Source organism: Accipiter gentilis, chromosome 25 (genome assembly GCF_929443795.1).
Source record: "Accipiter gentilis chromosome 25, bAccGen1.1, whole genome shotgun sequence".
Taxonomy (NCBI): Eukaryota; Metazoa; Chordata; class Aves; order Accipitriformes; family Accipitridae; genus Astur; species Astur gentilis.
In genome coordinates, this window is record NC_064904.1 from 15,491,101 (window position 1) to 15,513,957 (window position 22,857).

Below are 22,857 nucleotides of genomic sequence, written 5' to 3' on the forward strand. Positions count from 1 at the left end.
TTTTAGCAGAATCACATTTAAAGCAGATCCTTTTTGCCTTCATTTCAAGTGAAAAGAAGTTCCTTTCTCAGCAAAACAAACCATCACAGAAGCATTCAGTTTCTCATTTGCAGAATAAATTATTTCAAGTTCTCTTGGGTCCACATGGAAAAAGTACTCCACCGTTTTACTGGATGGTGTTTTCTCCAAAACATCCCATTTTTTTAAAATGGCTGTTTCTTAATGATCCACAGCTGAAGGCCCTTCCCTTTACTCTTGGCAGCCTGTGCCGTCTTTATGGGGTGGAACAGGATCTTTCTTTCGTCCTAGGAAATAGTATTAATCCTGCCAGTATTTAACTGAAGCCAGGATTACTAATCTGTCGAAAAGCTCTGCTTTTGTTTTTACAGATGATGTTCAGGACATCTGATAGTTGCATTTGTGTTGTCAAAAAAGCATGCTGTGTTTGTCTGTGGTAACCTCAGAATTTCTAGAAGGGATTCATTATATTAGTATTAAATGATTGCGGTCTTCATTAGTAAAAATGAGTCAAGTTCTCTTAATAAAATGGTAATTTTCTCATTTATGTTCTGTATTTCTGAAGTAATGGCTTTTAAATACTCAGCATTTAAATTTGCCTTCCTCCTGGAATAATAAAGTATTACAGTGACTGTAATTTAGAATGAATTGAGACCATTTAGTTATTTACTTTTCCTAGTGTTTTCCTGGTAGAAGCTGCCTAACTAGTCTGTCTATCTCATGATCTGTTTTTCCTGTTTGTACCAATTTGGTTGATAACTATGCAGAAGCAGAATAGTTGGGAGGAAATTCCAAGATGCTTCAACTTAACTTTTCATTAGCAAAGTGATTAAGAAGCAAGCAGGACTCACTGAGTTGTCTGAAACATCATTTTGTAGTTGTGAAGCCAGCTGTTTTACGTAATGTGTGTAAGAAAGAAGTCTGTGTGGAAAACCACCTGTTTCAGAATGGGTTGCTTGTATGTGTGTATTGTCATCTCTTGTTTCACTCTTTAAAAGTCTAATTTTACATGGGTTTTCTGTCATTTCTTTTGAGTAGATCCTTTCAAGTTTACAGATTGGTCTAGGTAATAATGTGGGGGGGTGGGGGGGGGAAGACTGGTGAATAGGTAGAGTACAGTTGATACAGTTATCTCCTATTTTATGTGGTGCTTCCTTACAGGATTTAGAACTTTAAATGCATAAAACTTTCTTGCGGGAAGGTCGTTACTTTAAAAAAGGTGTGTGAGTGAAGTTGCTATAGAATCTTAGAGGCTAAATTCTGGTTAATTTGTACTAAACTCTGGGCTTCATCTTGCATGGGAAGAAATTCACTGGAAGCTTCCTCATTTGAATTAATGCAAGTGTGAGGCATACAGATTCCTCAATGCAGCAGCTCAGAGTTACTCAACTAGGTTACTTTTCCAGTTGTGACTAAGGGGCCAATTAGCAGCATCCGGAATGAGACGGCAGCGCCTAGGTAAAAATAGATGGCATTTGGAGAAGCTGGGGGCTGTTTTGGAGAAGGTCTTCAGCTACAGACTGAGAAGCAAGACAAAGAGGCAAGCTTCAGAAAGAAGTATTACAGACATGGCTGGGAGAAACTCCATGAACAGGCAAAGGTAGGAGCAGCCCAGAGAAATGGGAAGAAGCAATACCAGATTGGACCCTCAAACTGAAGGGCCTCTGCTGCCGAAGGAATGCTTAAGGAGCTGGGTTCTTCACTCCCTTCTGACAAGAGAGATAATGCTAGCATTGATATTAAAATGAAACGAGCTGTAACATCCTCTGAAAATGACAGGAACCAGAGGAGTGGGTGTAAAGCTCGCTACGTTGTGAGGTCTTACCTGAAGGATTGATACTTTAATGCCTCTCAGAGGAAGGAGTAAGGCACACGGAAGTGCTGCTTCAGTAGGTTTGCTTGAAGGCGATTAGTTGACTATGCTGGAGTCTCAGAGACCAAATAATTAAGTAATAAGCCAGGTACACGGAGGGGAACTTGATGGCACGGGTGTATTTTGCATTTTAGCCTTTACAGTTATAACTTTGTCCTGCGACCACAACTGTTTCCACGGTCCTTCTCTGTCATTTCTGTAGGATACTGAAGCCACTGGATTAGTATAGTTTAAAACTCTTTTGTTCTTCACTGACCTACTTTGACTGCATGTTAGCTATCGGATTGGGAAAGGGCCATCTGTATATGTGCCCACTGACACAGCCTGAATGTAAAGTAAAGAGAATGTAGAATGTGGTCTGCCTTGTCTTGATAAACTTCAGTCCAGTGGAGGTAATTACTTAAAATACTAATTTTCATTGTAAATGGCATGCTCTACTTGTCATTTAGTAATGTATTAGTGAATTTGATACTTCATGAAAAATAAAGAAGCCAAGAAAAGGTGCACCTGAAGTCCTATCTTTAAATAGACAAAGGATGTGTGTAAGTTAAGAGTTCTTGCTAGTGGTCTAGTGGTGAGTCTGCTACTTCCTAAAAAGTATGGGCAAGCTAGAGATTGCATGATCTGTGTATTCATATGGTCAGATAGAAAGCGTGTTTGCTGTACTATATGTACTTTCTTGATCAGTGATCTGTACCTGCAAAGGATCTATAAAAATGCCTTTAAAAAGTTAGCTAATTCACCAGTAGTGTATTTGGATTACCTCACTTAGGAAGAGGAGCTTTCAGACTTACCTATGTATGTATAAACCTGCAAAATACACACTTTTCCTGCTGAGTTTTTTTCCATTCATTTTTCATGCAATACAGAACTGATGAGATTGCTTTTCCTTTTTTTGATTAGTAAGCAATGAGCTTTCTGCCAATTAGAGCAAAGGTGTAATCGTAATTCTGATGAACCAACATAACACTCCCATTGACTTCAATTTGGCCAGGATGCCAACTGAAGATTAAGTTTACGATCACAGTACAGCTGAGGATAAATATTGTTAGCAATCCAATTTCAGCTTATCATCTTCAACAGAGAAGTACCTTAATTGATGAGTAGTTTGGAAGAGGTAGAGAGGGTAGCAGTTGATGATGAAGAGTATTCTTTGCTAACCACAGAGGGAATGCTTTAATTATATTTAATGCCTAAACTGTTATGTCTGGTTAATATTTGTAACAGTCTAAACTAACAAAGTTTTGCAAAGTGACTTGATGTGCAGCAGAGTGATACCTTTGGTTACATTAGTTGCATGACATAACCTTATCTTTGTAGTTTTCAGTTTTCTCAAACTTGTTTATGAATCTTAAGAACTTAATGCAAAACTCTTTCTTTGTAATGGGTCAAATATTTATTTTTAAAGGTAATATACTATTGTAGACTGGTAGTCATATTGCAGAGGGGCTAAGTAATCTGTAGAGAAATTCACTTCAGGTGCCAAGGCCCAGTGATCATCAGATAGCTTTGTCCAGTAACAGCTGGCATTTCTGAGGGGCAAAAATCCCTATGATTCATATGCAAGCATGCAGGTAAATAGATTCTGCCAAAAGAAAACTGCATTTTCTTATTCAGTGTTTTTGGAAGAGGTCAGAGGTAAAGATGTTCTGAAAAAAACATCCATGCGCATTATGGTAATGCAAGGCTATGATAAGGGTTGTTCTTTAGACAGTTACAAATATTCAGAAATAAGGTCTTTTCTCTCTAGAACCTTGTGTTGGGGAGATAAAATGTCTACCCCATTTAGGATTCAGGCGGCAAAAAAAAGTTGCTTCTTAAAAGATAGAAAAGTGGCCTAATACTCTATGTCAGTCAGATTTCTAAGTTTTAGCAAAAATACCTGGTTTGGGTATAACAGAGCAATGGAGTCTGAAGGTGAATGATAGTTACTGGTAAATGTCTTTCATTTCCTTTTTTTTTTAAAACTGAGCTGTGCCATTCTGTGGTGGAGAACATCCTATTTTTAAAGGAATAGCTGGTATTTTTACATAGAAGTATGTAATGATAATACAAATAACAAAATATCCAGCATAACAAAGATTAACTTGACACATTATAAGGGAGTATTATATAAATGTCATGTTTTTCCTCTCTATTGGTGAATGGTTGCAGATCCGGAATAATCTGAAGATCAAGAGGTTACTGTAGATATGGTCTAGAACGGGGATAGGTTTCTGTGCACCAGGGAATGTGGGAGAGCTCTACAGTAATTGCAAAAGCAAAATAAAATAGAGTAGATTTATTTATTTATTTATTGTAATTTAGCTTTTCTGCGCTTGGCAATATGAGAAAGGGTGTTCCCTTAACTAACAGCTTGACTAATTTGAGTTACTGTCATAAGGTACTGAATAACATAGCCTGAGCCTTACAGATGACCATATCTCAGAGCAGCTGGTTGAGCCTAAGTACTAGAAGGCCTTTTGCAAGGAACGTATCTCAAAGGAAGGAACGATCTGGTGACCTCCTTTCTTGACAAAGAAACCATGTGGATTGCTTGTGGATGCAAAGTCCTCACATAGCATCTCTTGAGCAATGCTTTCTAGTTTCTAAGTTGGCAAGAGATGTAATCCCAGTGTGTAGATCAGGATGTACCTTCAGGTTTTCCTGTGTTTTCTCATGGCTCAGCTGGGATGTAGCGCGGGTTATGTTCTTGTGCTCAGAAATGCAGATGCCCAGTGAGTGCTGTGGCTGATGTTCCTGAGGACATGCTGTGGCAGATGCATCATCCCTTGCAACCCCAGCTTGTTTTTGGCATAACATTGCATCCAGCTTGAGGTGTTGATTGTGACCTCAGAGGATCTCAGTGGGCTGAAACTAGTATTTAGAAGACTAAATGAATAATGAAGGCCAAATCCAATAAGGTGGTTCTTCTGTCTTGCTGGAGCTTCTGCAGTAAAGAGGAAACGTGTGTAAGAAGTTGAGCTTTCAGGGGGGTCCTTTTGAGGACTTCAGAATGAACTCCCAGTTTGTTTCCACATCTTCCATAGTAACTTCGGGGTATGTTTATTAAATCTTGTCTTTTTCTTACACAAACATAGCATTTTACACCTGTGTAGTTCCATAGAATTTACCACTACACACATTGTTCCCTCTGTGGGGAGAATGAGAGAGCAAACACATGATGGACAGTTGGATTGCATAGTGCATTACTGGAAAATGTTGGGAGACTTATTGTGGTAAATTAGCATAGAGTAAAATACGTTCTTGATTAAATTTATACTACCAAATGAGAAGGGGATGGAAGTTATGTTTTCAGGGTTCAATTAAAATCTTCTAAATGTATAAATAGGGAAATCTATTTTTATATGCATGTATATTATTTAAGCTAATAAATGTAAATATTTTAAAATATAAGCTTGAGCTCTTAGACAGTGGGTTGCATATGTAGAATAGCTCTCACTTAATTACTTCTTTCACTGGAGAATGAATTACTCCTGTGACTTCTGGGATAAATCAGTGGGTCAGTATCAAGCAGAGTAGCAATCCTGGCACTTGTTCTGAGCCTGTTTGGATGAGAGTTATGTTTTGAGTTTCCTGTGCTATTGGTTCAGTTTTTTTTGCAAGTGGCTAAGTGTTTCTGAATGAATTTCTTAGAGCAACTCTGTAGTTTAAACAGAACTAGTATTGCATATTTTTATTTGGACAGATGACAGTTTCAGAGCACTTACTAAGCAAGGTATAATTTTTGCACTTATAGAGGAAGCATGTACAGATATATAATTTTATCATTATTTCATTATGTACTTAATGCACCAAACAAATAAATGGCAGTGCAAATCCTGAACTGCCTTGTGATCGCAGTTAGTATGGAAGGTAACTGTAAGATGGCTGTGACATGTTTGTGTTCTTATATATAATGATCATTATAGAGCAAAAGCTTCTCATGTCATGCAGAAAAAAATTTTGATCTGATAAGAATCTTATCAAAAGGAAGACAATAATCCTCTTAAGGATTCTTCTGTCTTAGGTCAGCAGGCTGACTTTTTTCGCAAAGGCGTTTCTTAGTAGCCTGGAACCTGTAAACTTTTTTCTGGGTTTTAGATTTTTTTGTCATCCAAGGAACCTGGAAACCATGAGATGTTCATTATAAGTTGCTAGTCTTGCCGTTTTCTGATATTTGCCATTAATTTACAGTGAAAACAAATTTGCACACAATGTAGCAAGGTAAAGTTGAAGCTGCAGTGTAATCCATCATTCTCTCTAAAATTAACAGAAACAAAGTACAAAATAAAAGTGACATGAGCATAGCATGACAAGGTTGAAATAATGCCCTGAGACTTGTGTCTCTATTGGTGTTTGGAATTCCAGCGCTCTACTAAGAACTTAGGAATGGATGGAGGATGGCAGGGTCCTGCAGACTAGCTAGGCAATTAAAAATACACTGAAAAGAACCCTGAAGGATTGTTAGTGATTTGAAAGGAAAGGAAGACAGCAGTAGGGTGACCCAGTGGAGCCCTAAGTTACTATTGTGTAGCTTTGCTTTACATATGGAATTTGAGAAATCACCTGGAAAACGAGATGGATTTGTTTACATGGTGTTCCTGTCTCTGGTCTTTGTGATGTCTTTTAGGGTAGAGGAGCTGAGCAAGTAGGTAAGTTCATCTTATTTTGGATTTGCATTTGCTCTACCTGTAGCTTTTGCTGCTCAAACATCTATAGAAAAGCCTGAATTTAATTCTGGTGTACAGCTCCTCCTGGTAACAACTGAAAGGAACCAGTGGAAGGTTCAGCACTTGAGGCATTACCAGCTAGAATTAAGCAAAGATATAAGGAGTGATACTTGCTTACTTACTAATCCTAGAGTCTCAAAAAACCCAAGGGCAAAGATTTTTTTCATGTAGAGTCTTGTGTTTGTAATGGAACATGATGTTAAAATTCTGAGATCTTTGGGTTTGTGGCTATTTTGATTCTTAGCCTAAGAATGTTCTAACACAGCTCTGGGAGCTCCAAACCTCCACTAGGTTTTAGTGTTGTCTTCCAGCATAGTATTGGGTTGTTTTTTGTTGCTTACACACCTAGTTAAATTAACAGGTCAGTACCTAACAAAACCCCACCCCACCCCAAAAACAAACCACCAAAAACCCAAACAAAACCCCCCAAACAATAAACCAGCCCACAAATCCTATAAATGCTTTTATAAATGTAGAAAGTACAAGATGAACAATTTCTGGGTTGGGGTTTTTTCCCCCTAAGAACCTTTAAAATCCCCCCCCCCCCCTTTTTTTTTTCTGCTTGCCTTTGGAGGAGACTTTGAAAAGAAACAGTTATGTCTTTCATATTGCAACAGTGGAAGGTTAGGCAGAAGATGTGTGGGAAAGGTATCCTGATAATTTCTTCACTACCTGAGGTCAGTATTCTCAAGTGGCAGGACAAACATGGACAGCAGCTCTCTCTAATGACTGTTCAGCAAACCTAGTGACTTCAGCTCTTCTGAATGAAGGTTAGCTTGTACTTTGAAAGAGCAATTCAGTAATAAACTCCTTAAAACAACTAGCATACACTTTCTAAGCCAGTATAAAAGAAACTTGAGTCGGTCCAGGAAAATTGGCCACAATAATTCTTAGTGTTTCAGCAAAGTATTTTTGTCTTATTTGAGGATTTTGTGCCACGTATTCAATTTGGGAAATTGAAATAACATTTATGTGTATTTTTGCCAGACTTTTTGCTTCCCATTAAAAAAGATAAAAATTGGTAATTATAATTTTCAAAATATTAGTAAAAAGGAGGTGTGGGAAGAAAGCAACCTACAAAACCTGTGCTTAAAAATAAGTGTTAATTTGATGTCCATGCAAACTCACTGTAAATAATATAATGGGATATGTTGAAGATGTCACAGAGTGTCAGGAACCTCCAGATATGTAGCTGATTAGTCACATCTAGCCCCTAACCACTAACTCACGCATTTCTGTTTTGCTTAAACACTTTGAGCTCCTATTTTTTCCTTTTAAAATATTCTGCTGCTTTCATTGTGTTGCCTGTTCCCCAAACAATCTTTTCCTCTCTGCCTTTTCTAAGTCTGCTCATGCTCTACCTTATTCCCTTTCTCTTTTGGTCTTTTAATACTTTTTAATGTGGTTGCTTTGCCTTCTTTGGCTTCCCACGCTGTCCCTTTCTCATAATATTCATAGCTGCTTTGCTGTTCTGAAAATTTTTTGATACGCTCATCCACTTCCCCTTGCTTTTCTCCCATTGATACTCACTTGAGGGTGACACATCATTCATGCTAATTTGTGCCAATACAGTCCTTTTGCAACAAGTAAGGATGAAGTAGTATTTTGCTATGGCTCATCCGTAGCTTTGACAATCAAGCTTGTGGTCTTGGTCCACTTCCAAGTTGAAAGGTGTTCACAGCACAGATACCATTGGTGTAGTCAGTGGTGGGACGAACAAGTGTTGGTCACAGACTGACGAAGTGTAGCCTAAAGGAATCTTTTCATTGATACCTTGACTGCTGTGGCTCTGGATTGAGCCTTATGGGTGAATGTGAGGAGGCTTGAACTGTTGCCTGCACCATGCCTGCTGTGGAAGTAGGCAAAAAATTTAACTGAAGTTTCATAAACTTCATAGTTTTTAAAAATATCCTTTATTGATTTTTTTTTTTAATTGTCAAGTTGTTTTCAATTCCTGGTCTTGAGGTGAAGGAAATGGCAGCCCTTCATCCATGTGTTCTATTAGGGGGTGAAGTTCATAAGATTTTTACCTAAGTGAATAAAGGCAGAATTTTGATTAATATGTTTAAAAATATATCTACGCTATGAAATTTTGCCAGTGTATATGACTGAGAGTATGTCTATTAAGAAGTATCCTCTTTTGCTTGTAACGCTATTCCATATGCGCCCAAGGCAGGATCTACACTGCTTTCATGCTACTCATCCCAGTAAATGATGTTTGTTGAAAACCTCTGTGAAATGATCGGGGAGTATTGGCAAGCAGTAGAGGGATTTGCAGTATCCAGGATCTTTGTGAAACTACCCAGGAGACCCCTACTTGATGAGAACTTGTTCAGTTTGCTCAAGGAGAAATTTATGGCCAGGGAAATAATTCTCAATTTTGTGATTGATTATCTGAAGAGGCACTGATTATCAGGAGAAATACTGGAGTATGTCCTGTCTTACACTTCTAATCATGCTTTTTTAATGTGCTGGGAACAGTGTGTTAATGTTGCGCTTTTCTTTTTGTGTGTGTTCACTCATGAAAGTCAGCTTGAGTTTGTCCCACTGTATTTATTGCTGTGTGAATAATGTTGGTACTGGTTAGACTTTATATATTTGGAACACAATGCCTAACTGCTGCCCTGCCTGTATAATTATAAAGTATAGAGAATGGGTTGGGAAAGTAGCTTTGAAAAAAGCGCCTATTATGAATGAATGATTACTGACTTCACAAAGCATTCATAATATTGACAGCCAGTCAGGAAAATTAAATGAATGCAATCAGGATAGTGATTACTTTTCTCAAGAAGTGTGTGTAAGAAAGAGAGGGCAAACATTTGTACTTCTTGGCATCTTAAGACCAATATTCTACAGTGAAAAGTGGCTTACAGAAATGTATTGGGTATATGTATGACAGGACCTTGAGTTAGTGAAAGCTTTAAGCTGGGTGTCACTAGACCTCCTCTTGAAGTGAACTTCTCAAAGAAGACCAAAAGGCTTTCAAATTCAAATTTGCAAGTTTTATTTGAATGAAAACTAGAAAGTTAGCTTCTTACAAAATAGAATCTTCATAGTGACCTGTGGGGGATAAACATAAAAGAGATGTATGCACAACTGCCTGCTTTGTGCAGGTAGGTCCTTGCTTCAGTAGTTGGTTATGTTCAACTTGGTGGCTTGGTGAGTGGCAGCAAAGTGGGCAGTTTGTTTGGATTTTTTTAGAGCTTTTTTGGCACAAGGAGATTTTACGGAACTACAACAATAATAATCCTACGTTTAGTTAGTAACCGGACAATACAGAAACTGAAGAAAAATTGGGGAATTATTTTGCCATTAAGTTGATAGGGAGAGAATATGGAAAACAATCTCAGTGGCAGAGGCAAGTGAATACATAGTTCTCAGATGTTTGGAAATCATAAAGAAGTTCTTAAAATTAATGTGAGTAAAAAAGTTACTATTAATCTTTCTGTCCCCCATTCTGAACATACTTAGATTTTAGTACATGTTTTTATTTTTCATGTTTAAAATGGTGGTGCTTGCTTTTACTAACATACAAGAAGATGATGCTAGTTCTTTATGCAAACATCATCAAGCTAATTAATAACAGTAATATATATACTGGAAGCAGAAGCAATAGTTATTCTGAGGGCACTTTGATTTTAATTTCTAATAAACGTTTTGATAGAACTTATGTAGATGCAGGGTAGCATGTGTGAGCATATCCTAGTTTCCCTTAATTTATATGTAGTCTGCATAATTTGTCTTATTTTATTCTAATTCTAGGCACTATATTGTCTTGTGTCTGCAATCCTGTGACTTTTTCCTTGCAGTTGCCATGCTAGTTTAAGCAGTTCAATCCTTCCCCCCGTCTTTACTTCTTCACTTCCCGGCATTATACCCTTCACTGCAAAACTACAGGCTGAAGCGGATCAGGAAGCTGATCCAGGTGTTGAGTATCTCCCTATTCTTGGCTTTTCACTACCACTGAGAGGAGAACCATAGCTCAGTTCTCCGGATACAATTTTGCTGGTCTGATGCACAGTTTTAGTTTTCTGTGATCCAAAATCGGTTACTTGCAAATTACCTTAATTAATATGAGTGTAGTATAAAGATTAATATTTTTAATATATGTTGGAGACTTGCAGTAAAAGTATGCCATCAGATTTTTATGTCTTTATTTGATAAAAGGATGCAGAAAGCAGAGACTGCAAAGATGACTGATGAGAAGGGATGGGCTGGTTGGATTAGGATTATTCTGGAAAAAGGCTATTAAGAGAGAAACTGAATTGCTTTGGCCATTTTAGAATTAGTATTTCAGCCCTTGTAGTAACAATTGTTGGTCCATGTCTAAAAAAAATTTACAGTACTTTCTGTCAATTTTTCTGATAACTTTATAAAACACTTGATTTTGTTAAAGGCTCTGATTTTATCTTCATTATCATTGTTCAGATGTATTAGTACTTGCTTTCAGTAAGCCAATTTCCTTTGAATATATGAATACTCAGTGTATTTCAAAAGCTCTGTAGAGTTTTAAATGGCTAAAGAGAAAACTGACAAGCCTGAAAATTAACTCATAGCAAAGATCTTCTGAAAATGAGAAGAGTTCTCACAGTCATTCAGGTGGAAGTTTATCTTTCTTTAAATTTGGATTTTAATAAATGTATACTCTCCTGTGCATTGGACATCAATCACACATGCCACTCGATACTGTCATTTTGATTTCATTTTATAGATTATTAAAGTATTATTGGTATTTACATGGATTTATTAGAGCAGTTGCTCAATTTTCAGTTCTTTCAACTGAAAGTGGATACAGTGGTAATATTGAAGGTGATTAAATTTGGGGGCCTAAATGTTAGGCTGTGCATTAGCACAGGAGTAAAATGTTGCAGAATTCATTGAAAGCTCTGAGTATCCATCTGCTGAGAAGAAAACGATCTGGTTTTGTCAGCTAACTGTGAACATCTGTAACAAACTGCATGTTTAATTTCAAGTGATTGTATTAAGGAGTTCAGCTCTGCTGTGGAGCTCAATAGGGTCTGTACCCCAAGTACCATTGCGCTCCCTGCTCCAAATAGTGGCATGAGGGTGGCTGGGGAATAGTGATCTTTTGGAAAGGTTTGTACAGCTGTGGAAAAGACTTTAGAGGATTAAAGGACAAACCCCCCCCCCCCCCCCCCCCCCTACCAAAAACCCCCAACAACAACCCCCTCCCCAAGCAAAAACAAAAAATAAACAAACATGAAAAATCCCCAAACCAACTAATGTCATGGTCTCTGTTGGAAGTTTGGGAACATGGAATACTGATTTTATTGATTTCTGCTGCCCTTTTCTTGTGCTGTGCATATTAGGACCCCTTAAAATTTACTCTTGTATACTTTTCCTGTTTCCAAGTGGAAAAAAACCTAGGCATTAGGTATTACCCTGTTCCCAAGGCACCCCAAATTCCTAAGAACAGTAGCAAATATTATTGCATGAAACTTGTTGCAATTTTATTTTGCAGTGTGAATGGCAACTTGCTTAATAAAGAAATGCAGATATGAGTAGAACAATTGGGTTTGGGTTTTTTTTTTTTTCATGGGGCCTTGGGGTTTTTTTTGTGGTTTGTTTGGGGGTTTTTTTGGTTGTGTGTTTTTTCTGTTTTGTTTTGGTGTTTTTTTTTTTTTTTTTTTTGGTTTGCCCCATAGTTTGCATGGCTTGTTGATGTAGTAATGCTGGCATGAAATTAATGTAGTGTTCTAGAGTGGTTTTTCTTGAGAAGAACTTAATTGTATTTTTTGTTTTGTTCCCACACCTCCAGATACTTAACTGGAGGAAGAAAGAAAACAAACTTTTATTAGTTATTTTAATGCTTTAGTAATTTTTAACTTTTTTTTTAATACCGATCCTACCTTAAAATGAATGTAATTTGAGTCATTTGAGTCTGGTTATAACTTGCGCTGAATTGTATCTTAATGGATTCCCATTTGATTTCAGCCTATGTTTTTCTTTGATTAAGCTATCCTTGTCAGTCAACGTAAATGTGTGCAAGCCATGTAGAACAATGCAACTAAAACCCCATTATGTTCATGTAACATCGTAGATTTTATTGATACCACTTACATGTTTTCAAGTTCTATGGGGGGTTATAGATAGCGTAAGAAGAGCGTGTGGTGGGTTAACCCTGGCTGGACGCCAGGTTCCCACCAAAGCCTCTCTGTCACTCCCCTCCTCAGCTGGACAGGGGAGAGAAAATATAACGAAAAGCTTGTGGGTTGAGATAAGGACAGGGAGAGATCATTCACCAATTACCGTCACGGGCAAAACAGACTCGACTCGGGGAAATTAGTTTAATTTATTACCAATCAGATCAGAGTAGGATAATGAGAAAGAAAACGAAATCTTAAAAACATCTTCCCTCCACCCTCCCTTCTTCCTGGGCACAGCTTCACTCCCGGATTCTCTACCTGCCCCCCGCAGCAGCACAGGGGGACGGGGAATGGGGTTTATGGTCAGTTCATCACACGTTGTCTCTGCTGCTTCATCCTCCTCAGGGGCAGGACTCCTCACACTCTTCCCCTGCTCCACTGTGGGGTCCCTCCCACGGGAGACAGTCCTCCACAACCTTCTCCAACGTGGGTCCCTCCCACGGGCTGCAGTTCTTCACAAACTGCCCCTGCGTGGGTCCCCCGCAGGGTCACAAGTCCTGCCAGAAAACCTGCTCCAGTGTGGGCTCCTCTGTCCCCAGGGCCACAGGTCCTGCCAGGAGCCTGCTCCAGCGTGGGCTTCCCACAGAGTCACAGCCTCCTTCGGGAGCCCACCTGCTCAGGCGTGGGGTCCTCCCCAGGCTGCAGGTGGATGTCTGCTCCACCGTGGACCTCCATGGGCTGCAGGGGGACAGCCTGCCTCACCAGGGTCTTCCCCACGGGCTGCAAGGGAATCTCTGCTCCGGTGCCTGGAGCACCTCCTCCTCCCCCTCCTTCTTCACTGACCTTGGGGTCTGCAGGGTTGTTTATCTTGGTGTTCTCGCTCCTCTCTCCGGCTGCAGTTGCTCTTGCGCAGTTCCCCCCCCCGCCGTGTCCTTCTTAAATCTGTTATCCCAGCGGCGCTGCCACTATCGCTGATGGGCTCGGCCTTGGCCGGCGGCGGGTCCGTCTTGGAGCCGTCTGGCCTTGGCTCTGTCGGACACAGGGGAAACTTCCAGCAGCTTCTCAGAGAGCCGCCCCTGCAGAGCCCCCCTGCTACCAAAACCTTGCCAAACAAACCCAGTACAGCGTGGAAGTTAGAATTAAACATAATACTCTTGAAAAGTAACCAATTCCACTTTTGGTTGTTCTTCTCCCCGTCCCGCTTGCATTTACAGTCTGTTTTCTGGAAGAAATTGTTAATTATTGTTGCCTGCTTGCTAATAACAGTGAATTCTGAAGTCCAGTCTCCTTTTTTTGTCTTATTTGAAGGCTGGTAATCAAGAGAGCAGTCACAAGTACTTTGCTTCCCCAGGCCCTTTATCTCCTGTAAGACTGTAACCTTAGAAAGGTTGCTAATAGAATAGGTCTTTTTTATAATGGACGAGGGCTAATGACTTTTTTTGACTCCTTGGCTTATGTTAGGTTTCAGCACTGCCTGCTGTGAGGCGTTTGAACCTGTATGAGAGACCTGGCCAGTGGAACAACTTTAGGGTGACCTGGATTTGGGACCTTCAGTTTTTCCAGAGGTGTTTGGGGGTATTCTCCCATGTAGCTGCTCTTGTTGGAGTTCTGCAGGACCACATTTCTTGCATCTTCAGTGCCGCAGATGAATATAGGAATTCATCTGTGGGAATGTGGGATGAACAGTTGTGATGATATGAAGTGTGGTGTCATAACTATACCACTTTTCCCCTCCACCCTTAATTTCATTTGGACACAGCTGTTGTAGAGCTTACCAAAGCCTAATGAATATGAGATGGTGTGTGCTGCCTGATATTGTCAACTGAACTTTGCCAAGATCTTGGTTGTTCTTTGCATAATAGTTTGCTAACTTATTGAGTCCTGTCACTACCACAGCTGTAAGTGCAATTATGTTGAGTGAACTGTTGTGCTTTACCGTGTCAGGTCAGGAAGCATGTAGCATCTTTATTGTACTGCAATCCATATTTATTCTTTTCTGTGATTAAGCAGTGCAGAGAGTTGATGTGGAGTGCCTTGGGGTCCTTGCATCTCTATCAGTACTTTTTAAAACAATGTAGCTATATCCTGTGACATTGTAATATTTCATAGGTCTTTTGAACTTGAAACTAGTAACTGTTGTGTACCTGGTCTTAATTAAAGCAGATTCGTGGTATTTTGTCCTTAAAACTACTATACAGCTACTATCAGCTTCCACTGTTTACCAAGTATTCCTTAACTTGATGTATTTTTGTGTCTTAATGGTAAGTTCCATCTTAGGTTGGCTTTTTACTAGTATGGCCAGATTTTTAACAAATAAACATAAATTTTTTAGTCTTAAAATTTTTCTAGTTGAAATCAGCAGAATTTTTCTTTTGCATGTTGTATTACTGCTTGGAAGGTCATTTGCTGGATTCTGGTGCTGATAAAGCAGTTGTGCCTTTTTTTTTTTCTTTTTTTTTCTTTTTTTTTTTTTTTTTCCTGAAAAGTAGATTAAAGGAAGTGAAGTGCCCTCTAGTCTGAGAGCATACGTTCAGAGTAAAAATGCATTACTTCATTTCTGCAACTTTATGCTATTGTTGCCTTCCTCTGTACATGAACATCAGATAAACTAAGCTTTCTATGTACTCTTCTAATACAGTTGGTAAACTAAGAAACCACTAAGAAGTTGACATTCCTTTTATTATTTTAAGTCTCTTATCTGCTGAAAATTAAGAAAACAGAGCAAGAATAGTAAGTAGTACATTCTGCTTACTTTATTGGTCAAGCACATACTATTATTTTGTGTGAAGATTTTCCTGCTGATGCATGTTGTGTGTTCATAGTACAGCAAAAAATCCTCATTGTGTTCCAGTAAAATTGATTTTGCTCTGGAAAGTGTCAGCGTGGGGATAATCATTGAATCTGAAAACTAGTTTGCAGAATTATAGTCTTGCTGTGTATTCGTATACATATTCATGTATATTCACATAGAGTTATAAATGACACAGTGTTTTTAGAAATATAAATTAATCAAGCTTGATCTGTTTGACAGTTCTTTCATCCTTCTTGGGAGTGTAAGTTAACAATGGTGAATGTCAGCCTCCAGTGAAAGTAGTGATCTATTGTAGAATTAAGTCTTGAATGCTGTTGTGTTTGCATTCTCCACTTAAGCTTGGACTTCTTTGGTGAACTTTATTTTCTTAATAGCAGGTGATGATTAAATTACTTCTACAACATGTTCAAATCTCAAACACACAATAGTTACACAGTTTGTATAAGGGGTTCGTTTGTTAATCTGAGCTCTGTTTTACAAAAATTGTATGAATGCTGCTTTCCTTTGAAATTGATCTTTAAAAAGAAATCCTGTTTTGTATAATAAGATGCCAGACTCACAAAGATTTCCTTTCTTGTTTCATAGACGTTCCATCTTCAGAGCAGCCTGAACTGTTCCTAAAGAAACTTCAACAGTGCTGTGTCATTTTTGACTTCATGGACACGCTTTCAGACCTTAAAATGAAAGAATACAAGCGCTCCACTCTTAATGAACTGGTGGACTACATTACAATAAGCAGAGGCTGTTTGACAGAGCAGACTTACCCTGAAGTAGTTAGAATGGTGAGTTCCTTCTTTCTCATGGTCTCTTTAAATCCACTTGCAATTCCAGTTACGCATTGTGGGCGAAATTGAACCCTGGAGTAGGTGGATTAAATGAGGCCTTTGGTTTGTATTTTCTACTAGACATCACTTGGGGATAATTCTCCAAAGACAAAAATATTAATTTTTATATATGCTTAATTAAAGTCAAGTAGGTGATGGTTATTATAGTGTCACAAATGTATGAAAGGAAACCTGGATTGTTTCCTGATGGAGAAAGCCAGCAGCCATAAAATCAGAGTCCCTCGCATTTCCCCCCACCTACCCTCCTTCTCCCCCAGTATAAATAATGGAATAATTTTTGCAAGTTTCTTTGAACTTTATCCAAGCTCTTGAGTGTGTACTTCAGGCGGAGATAGCTTAAAGTATGCACAGATAATGATTTTTAAATAATAAATGCTAAAAATGTTGTATAGTATCAGTGTCAAAATTTTCTGGTTGTATTATGTGGATTTATAGCAGCTGCCGTTAGAGTGAGCAAGATTACTCAACAATAAAGCCATACCTTGTATATATAAATTGTCAAATAATAGTGCTTTCAATGTAAAAATGGAAACAGTACCAGATGCTAGCTATATCGTGAAGAACATTTATTGCGATTGGCAAAATCAATCATTGCTTTAAAATGTTTATTCTGTACTACCATACGGAACCCTTATAACCTGTTATCTAAATGAGAAGGCGGTTAGTTAAATATAGATTTGGTGATGCTGATTGCCTAATGGTACTGTGTGATCATGGAATCCACTGGCAATGTGCTGTAGGAAGAAAAACATGAATAGATTTTACATTGCATTATACATGCTCCTTATTTCTTTTCTGACACACAGATACGTGCTGTGTTGTTTGTCTGTAGTTTTTAAAAATAGCTGTAAATTGTGACAGAATCATCAAGCAGTTAATTGTGAAGAACCCCCTCCCCCAGAATTAAGGGTGTATGGAAGAACCTTAATATGGCTTCTTTGTGTGTATGCATTGTCAGAAAGCCTATAATTAATCGTGCAATCAGATTCTTCCCCTTCTCACTCACCTTCCCTTCCTCCCTTCTGTACTAGACTGATCTTCTGAATGAACTGCTTTTCAGTATGTTGTTCAGCATGTGGTCTAATGCACCATTCAAATACGTGTCTGAATAAGAATTACTTGTTCGTTGCTGAATTCTGCTGCTGGTGCTGCACTGTAGCATCTAAATGGCTTGCAAATGTTAGTTTAATCATACTTGTACCCCTTGTGATGAACAAATTTTATCATACCCTTTGTGTAGACAGGACACTGATGCACAGGTAACTTCAATAAAATTGGGTGCTTTTTCTGTGTGTAGAAGATGCCTCTGTACTCATCTCCTGGGAGAATTTGTTTCTTTCTTTGTTTGGTGGGTTATTTTTTTTTAGTGTTTCTATTATTGAGGTTGTATTCTTGCATTGACTTTGGTTATAGTTGTTTACTGCAGCTACATTTGTAGAATAAAGACTCTGCAAGTTAGTGTTGTCTTCGGTTGGGCCCCGAGAAACAAGAAGAATTTGATCTGTAACTGCTCGTAAAGGTCAATTTGAATCATAAATCATAACCTGTGAAGCAGTATGAAATTGAACTGTAAAAGAGATGCAAACCCCCTGTGCTAGAATGTCCTACTGTCCCTGCAGTCACTTATGTTGATTCACAAAACAGTTTTTATCTTAAGAAAATAATGTGTTGCCTAAATAGTTTGAAAAGCATGGTTTTTAAATAACTAGGACATTCTTAAATGTAGTTTGTAACTAAAATATGGAGGAGTCACTGGAAGTAAAGATACAGCGTGAATTTTTCCACTGGATTTCACAGATACTCGCTAATGGACCTTCAGGAATTCTAGTTTCAGTTTAGCTCGTTTCTGATGGAAAACTGTTCTATCTTCTTTTCCCCAGTATTTCCCATATCCTTTCATTGCTTCATGCCCTTCTTCAACTTACTTTCTTCTGCCTTGCATTTGGCCTTCAGTGCTGAACTCAAGTTACGTTTTCTCTTCAGTGCCAGGGTACTTAAGCAGGGGAGGACTGAGAATATTCTCAAGCCCTGTACCTGGCTACTCGCTGGTCCCTGACTGCCCAAAAAGATCCCTAAGTAGTTAGGGAAGTGGACATGCTTTTTCCTAAAGAATTTCCTGAAATAGTTGTAATATCTAGCCTGCAACAGACACCTGTGCTTTGATGAAGGTGTAAGCTATTGGAAAGCTGGAGTCCCCGATTATGCCTGTTGAAACCAGCAGCATTTTTGGTCCATGTGGTCTGGGAAAAACACTTTGGTGGTTGTATTCCATGTGAGCAGGATGCTGTGCTCTGGTATTGAATTTATGTGAGTGAATCCATGGCAAATGCATGAATGATTTATGTCGATCATCCTAACAACAGCTAATGCAGTGTTTCTGTTAAACCACATCATAAGGACTTTTGTGGGTTGCAGGTATTTTTGTATTTTACAGGTAGGCTATCTGGTAAAAATGCTATCTTTCCTCATGGTCTTTGCCTATAAAAGCAAGACATCTCCATCACTTTGAGTACAGTTATACAGGCCCTAGAGGGAAAGGTAGGACTTCTGATATTATATAAAATAAGTTTTCACCACATACTGCCTGGTCAAGAGACAGCATTACTCACTTTGTGCTGAAGCATTATGTTTGGTGTAACTTGTTCTTTGCAATAAGTGCATGTTCTTGTTTCAAGCAGAATTGTGCTCGTAATTGTATACCGAGGCAGACTTCACTGTATACAGTTGGCTTAATGAAGGCATCTGCCACCTTTATCTAGTTTTGAGGATTTTCATCTAGGTCTCCAACTGTGTTCACAAAGGACCTGTCAAGTTGACAATCTCTGACCTGTCATGATAGTGAAGAAAACTGCAGTATCTATGTCCCGACCAAATTAGTGTCCCCATTGCCTGCCACAATTGTCATGGGACTGTTTTGATTGAAAGACCAGTATCTTAAAACTGGTCAAAATAGAGCACAAGTGTTTGGACCTTTGGAAGGTCTCCTCCCTCTTATGTTTAGTGTTTATGAATCCAGGAATTACTATTTTCTGCTTGGACCTTTGGGCTGCTGCGATTTGGAGGTGAAGCGAAGTATTGTAAACAGGTGAAAAAGAAAGAAGCTATTCTGTGAGTTTTGACATCATTTAAGAGCAGAAAAAAAGGTGCACTGGTCTGAAGCTGGTATTTAAAAAGTTACTAATATTTATAAAGAAGAATTAATGGCTAAAGTGCTTTCTTACCTTAATTATCTAAAATATCCAAAAAAGTGGTATCTGTGGAAAAGCCTAGTTTTGTTTTAAAGTTTTGTAATGTACATGGATATTAGTGTTCTCTTCATGATCCAAAAGGAGTTTGGCTTTACAGATAATAGGATAGAAAAAGGTTGCCTCTAAAATTCTTCAGAAACTCTGATATTTTTAATTACTTCTAAAATGTGGTGGTGTTATGATGTAAGGGATTGAAAAACAGTCATTTGTGGTAGCTAGCATAACAGCTCCTGGGTATTTTTACTGCCAGTCATCCTAAATTCATGCCATTAAAACCTTAATCCTTAATCATAATATCACATATTTTCATCTTGTTCTCTTGAGCAGATGATATGATGTTGTATATAGCTAAATGTGAAATCACTTGGCTATTTGTCAACCTGTGTGCATGTCTGCTTCTTTAAACCACTCTTTTTAGCTTGATATATACAGAAGTGTTTGGCCTGTTACTGTTTTTTTAAAAAAGTAAAATAAAATTGAATTTACTAATGGCCACCAAAGCAAGCTTGCAGTGGCCTCTTCACTCATCAATATCAGTTGATGGGAAAAGAGGTTGGGATTTGTGTTAATGGCCATAAGCTGGACAGATTTATTCAGGAGGGTATTGCTCCGTGCGCTTCCCCTGCAGTTTGATGTGTTGTTCAGAAGGGCATATGACATTCTTTAGAATTAAGCTAGTCTTAGGAAAAAAGGCCCTTGCCAATTAAACCACACTCTGCTAAGAAGGAAATGCCAGTAATATGACTTTATGAGCCAATAATTGGACACTTAATCTAGAATTTGTTTCTGTCTGAGCAAAATGTGGAGGCTTAAACTAACGATGCTGATTTTGCTGGTAGATTAAGCGATGGTAGTTGAATGAAATAAATGTTTGTTATTATCTGTGGTATCCTAAAGGGTGTATGTAGTAGAGCTTTTTGTGTTTTCTGTGTATTAAGACATAGATTGAGGAAACTGATTTCTTTCCTTTAAAAAATAGGATGGGAAAAATTGACAAGCTGTTAAACTGAGAAATCTGGATGAATCTCTTTGTTGGTGAGCAACATTTCGGCTTTCCTACTTGCTTCTTCCAAAATTGTAAACACAACCCCTCATGTTTACCATGGTAAACATGGTTTACCAACATCCATGGATGGTTGCCAGCCCATAAAAATGGTTAATGAAACTTCTTTGAGATAGACCTTTTAGAATGGTATAGTATTATTTTGTTCTCCTCTCTTTTAAGTGCAGAAATGCCTTTGGCTTCCTGTTGGCATCTTTATCTTTTGTGTAATGACGAATCAAGTAAAATAAGACTGTAATCTCTGTAGCCAAAGTGTAACATCATATTAGATGTCTTGTGGCTCAGAAGCTGCGTTGAGCAACACAGTGAAAGAAACTTGGTTAAATGAACACGCAAATAAATATCAAAAATTGCATTTGAAAGGTCAGATTCTGATTTTTTTTTTCTTTTTTTCTTCTTTCTACTGACATAAATCTAGAGGGACTGCATTCCTTTTACTGCAGGTTTGTCTCAACAGATGTGAAGGCAGAGTCTGATCAGGAGTTTGTTTGTTACAGACCTGTTAAACATAAAGAATATCTTGTTAAGCTATGATTTTTTTTTAGCATGTTAAGAAACCTATTTTTAGGAAGTGTTCTAGCTGTTAGGACTTCATAGGCATTATGAATTTCTTTATTTTCTCTAGCTTTAGCTATAGCTTGTGACTAACTATGACACCCTGCTTGCTAAATGTTCATCCTGTTTAGGGTTTTCCATGGTAAACTGTTCTTGGTTAGAGATTTTTATGCAAGTCTACCTATATTCAGTCTTTACCTTTTTGATCAAGCAAAACCAGTGTGCATATGTTCCTGTTCGTTCTTGTATTAAATTTAAAAATATAATAGTGAATGTCATTTTGAGTTTAAGGGAACTAGGTCATATAGTCTTATAAGAATTGACAAATAATGTCCCTTTTCCAATATGATTTTTATATAACTTCAGGAATTCTGTAAAAGATTAGGAATTAATCTTAAACTCAACTTGAATGAGTAGAAGTTGAACAGATTGTTTTGAAACCATCTGAAATGCTGAAAGGAAGTTAAAATGTCTTTTGACCCCCCAAATGGACTTTGATTGAAAATTGTCATGTAGGTGCAGCCGTGATAGAGCAAGCATGCTGTTGAAGTTTAAAAAAAATGGATAAAAATCACATCATATTTTAAATTCTGTTCTTGTTTCTTTAATGTGAGGTTTATCAATTCTGTAGAAGCAAGAAAAGAATCTAACTTTGGTTTCTTTTATGCATTATTGCCAAATGCCTCTGTTAGATACTTTTTATTGTTCACATTCTTTATACACCTAATTTGTACAAAAACCACAATGCTTATTAAAAGAAGAGGCTCTGGTGTTCTGTGCTGCTCTCAAAAAATCAGTTGGAGGCAGCTCCTCTTGCAGTAGTTGTCCCTAATAATTTTTCCCGACAGTATGTAATTACATTTACCAGTATCCATTATTCCTCCTGTTGGTTACATAGGCCTTTCATTCGTCAGACTTTATCTGCATAATAGTACAGTGACTAGGTCTAAAGCAAAGAAATAAACTGGAAAAAACATTTTTGTTCCAAGAAGTGCTTGTGTTGACTGCAGCTATTTTTATTTTTTTAATTTTTTTTAAAAGGAGTGTACACCCCCACCCCCCATTTTGATTGTGTCATCTCAAATACCTTTTGAGCATTGTGTCTGTAGAAAAGCACAATGTGAATCTTCTGAGGAATTGTTTTCTTGGGGTTTGATCTTTTTCGTTTGTTCTTCAGTTTGGAGTCTGAGGCAGTATGAGTTTTGTAATGCTGTCTAGAATGCATGTAGTGGCAGGCTTTCACTTGCTCTGATGCCTGCTCTAGAGATGGGGGGCTCCTTCTGCTGGTACTGTGCTTTAATTTGTCCAAGATACTTGAGTAACTGCTATGAGTCTTTAGGTTGTATTGTATAGAATTAGCTGGGCACACATTAAATAAATAACTGTTCCACTGGATCATCTCAAAACAATAGTTACATGGAGATAGCGATGAACAGGGCTGTTACTAGTTAGGGTACCCTGTTATGGTTCAGGTCCAAGTGACCTACAGTGCAATTTCAGAGCTTCAGTTTCTAGCAGTGAGAAGGTGTACCCAGGGGTGCTGCCTGGGGATAGGTCTGTGCTAGCACTTCTAACTCAGATTGTGTGCGTGCGCTTGGAAGTGAAGCTCCCATTTATTCTCACT

General features: G+C 38.2%; 1 protein-coding gene across 4 annotated transcripts in view; it reads left to right on the forward strand.

The window, feature by feature from the left end:
* PPP2R5E (protein phosphatase 2 regulatory subunit B'epsilon) overlaps positions 1 to 22,857 on the forward strand; it is a 75,069-nt gene that overhangs the window by 28,078 nt on the left and 24,134 nt on the right. For all 4 annotated transcript variants that reach the window (XM_049828843.1, XM_049828841.1, XM_049828842.1 and 1 more), the window contains one exon: positions 16,108 to 16,304. In XM_049828843.1, the coding sequence (XP_049684800.1) occupies positions 16,108 to 16,304 (197 nt within the window). The remainder of the gene's footprint in view (positions 1 to 16,107; positions 16,305 to 22,857) is intronic.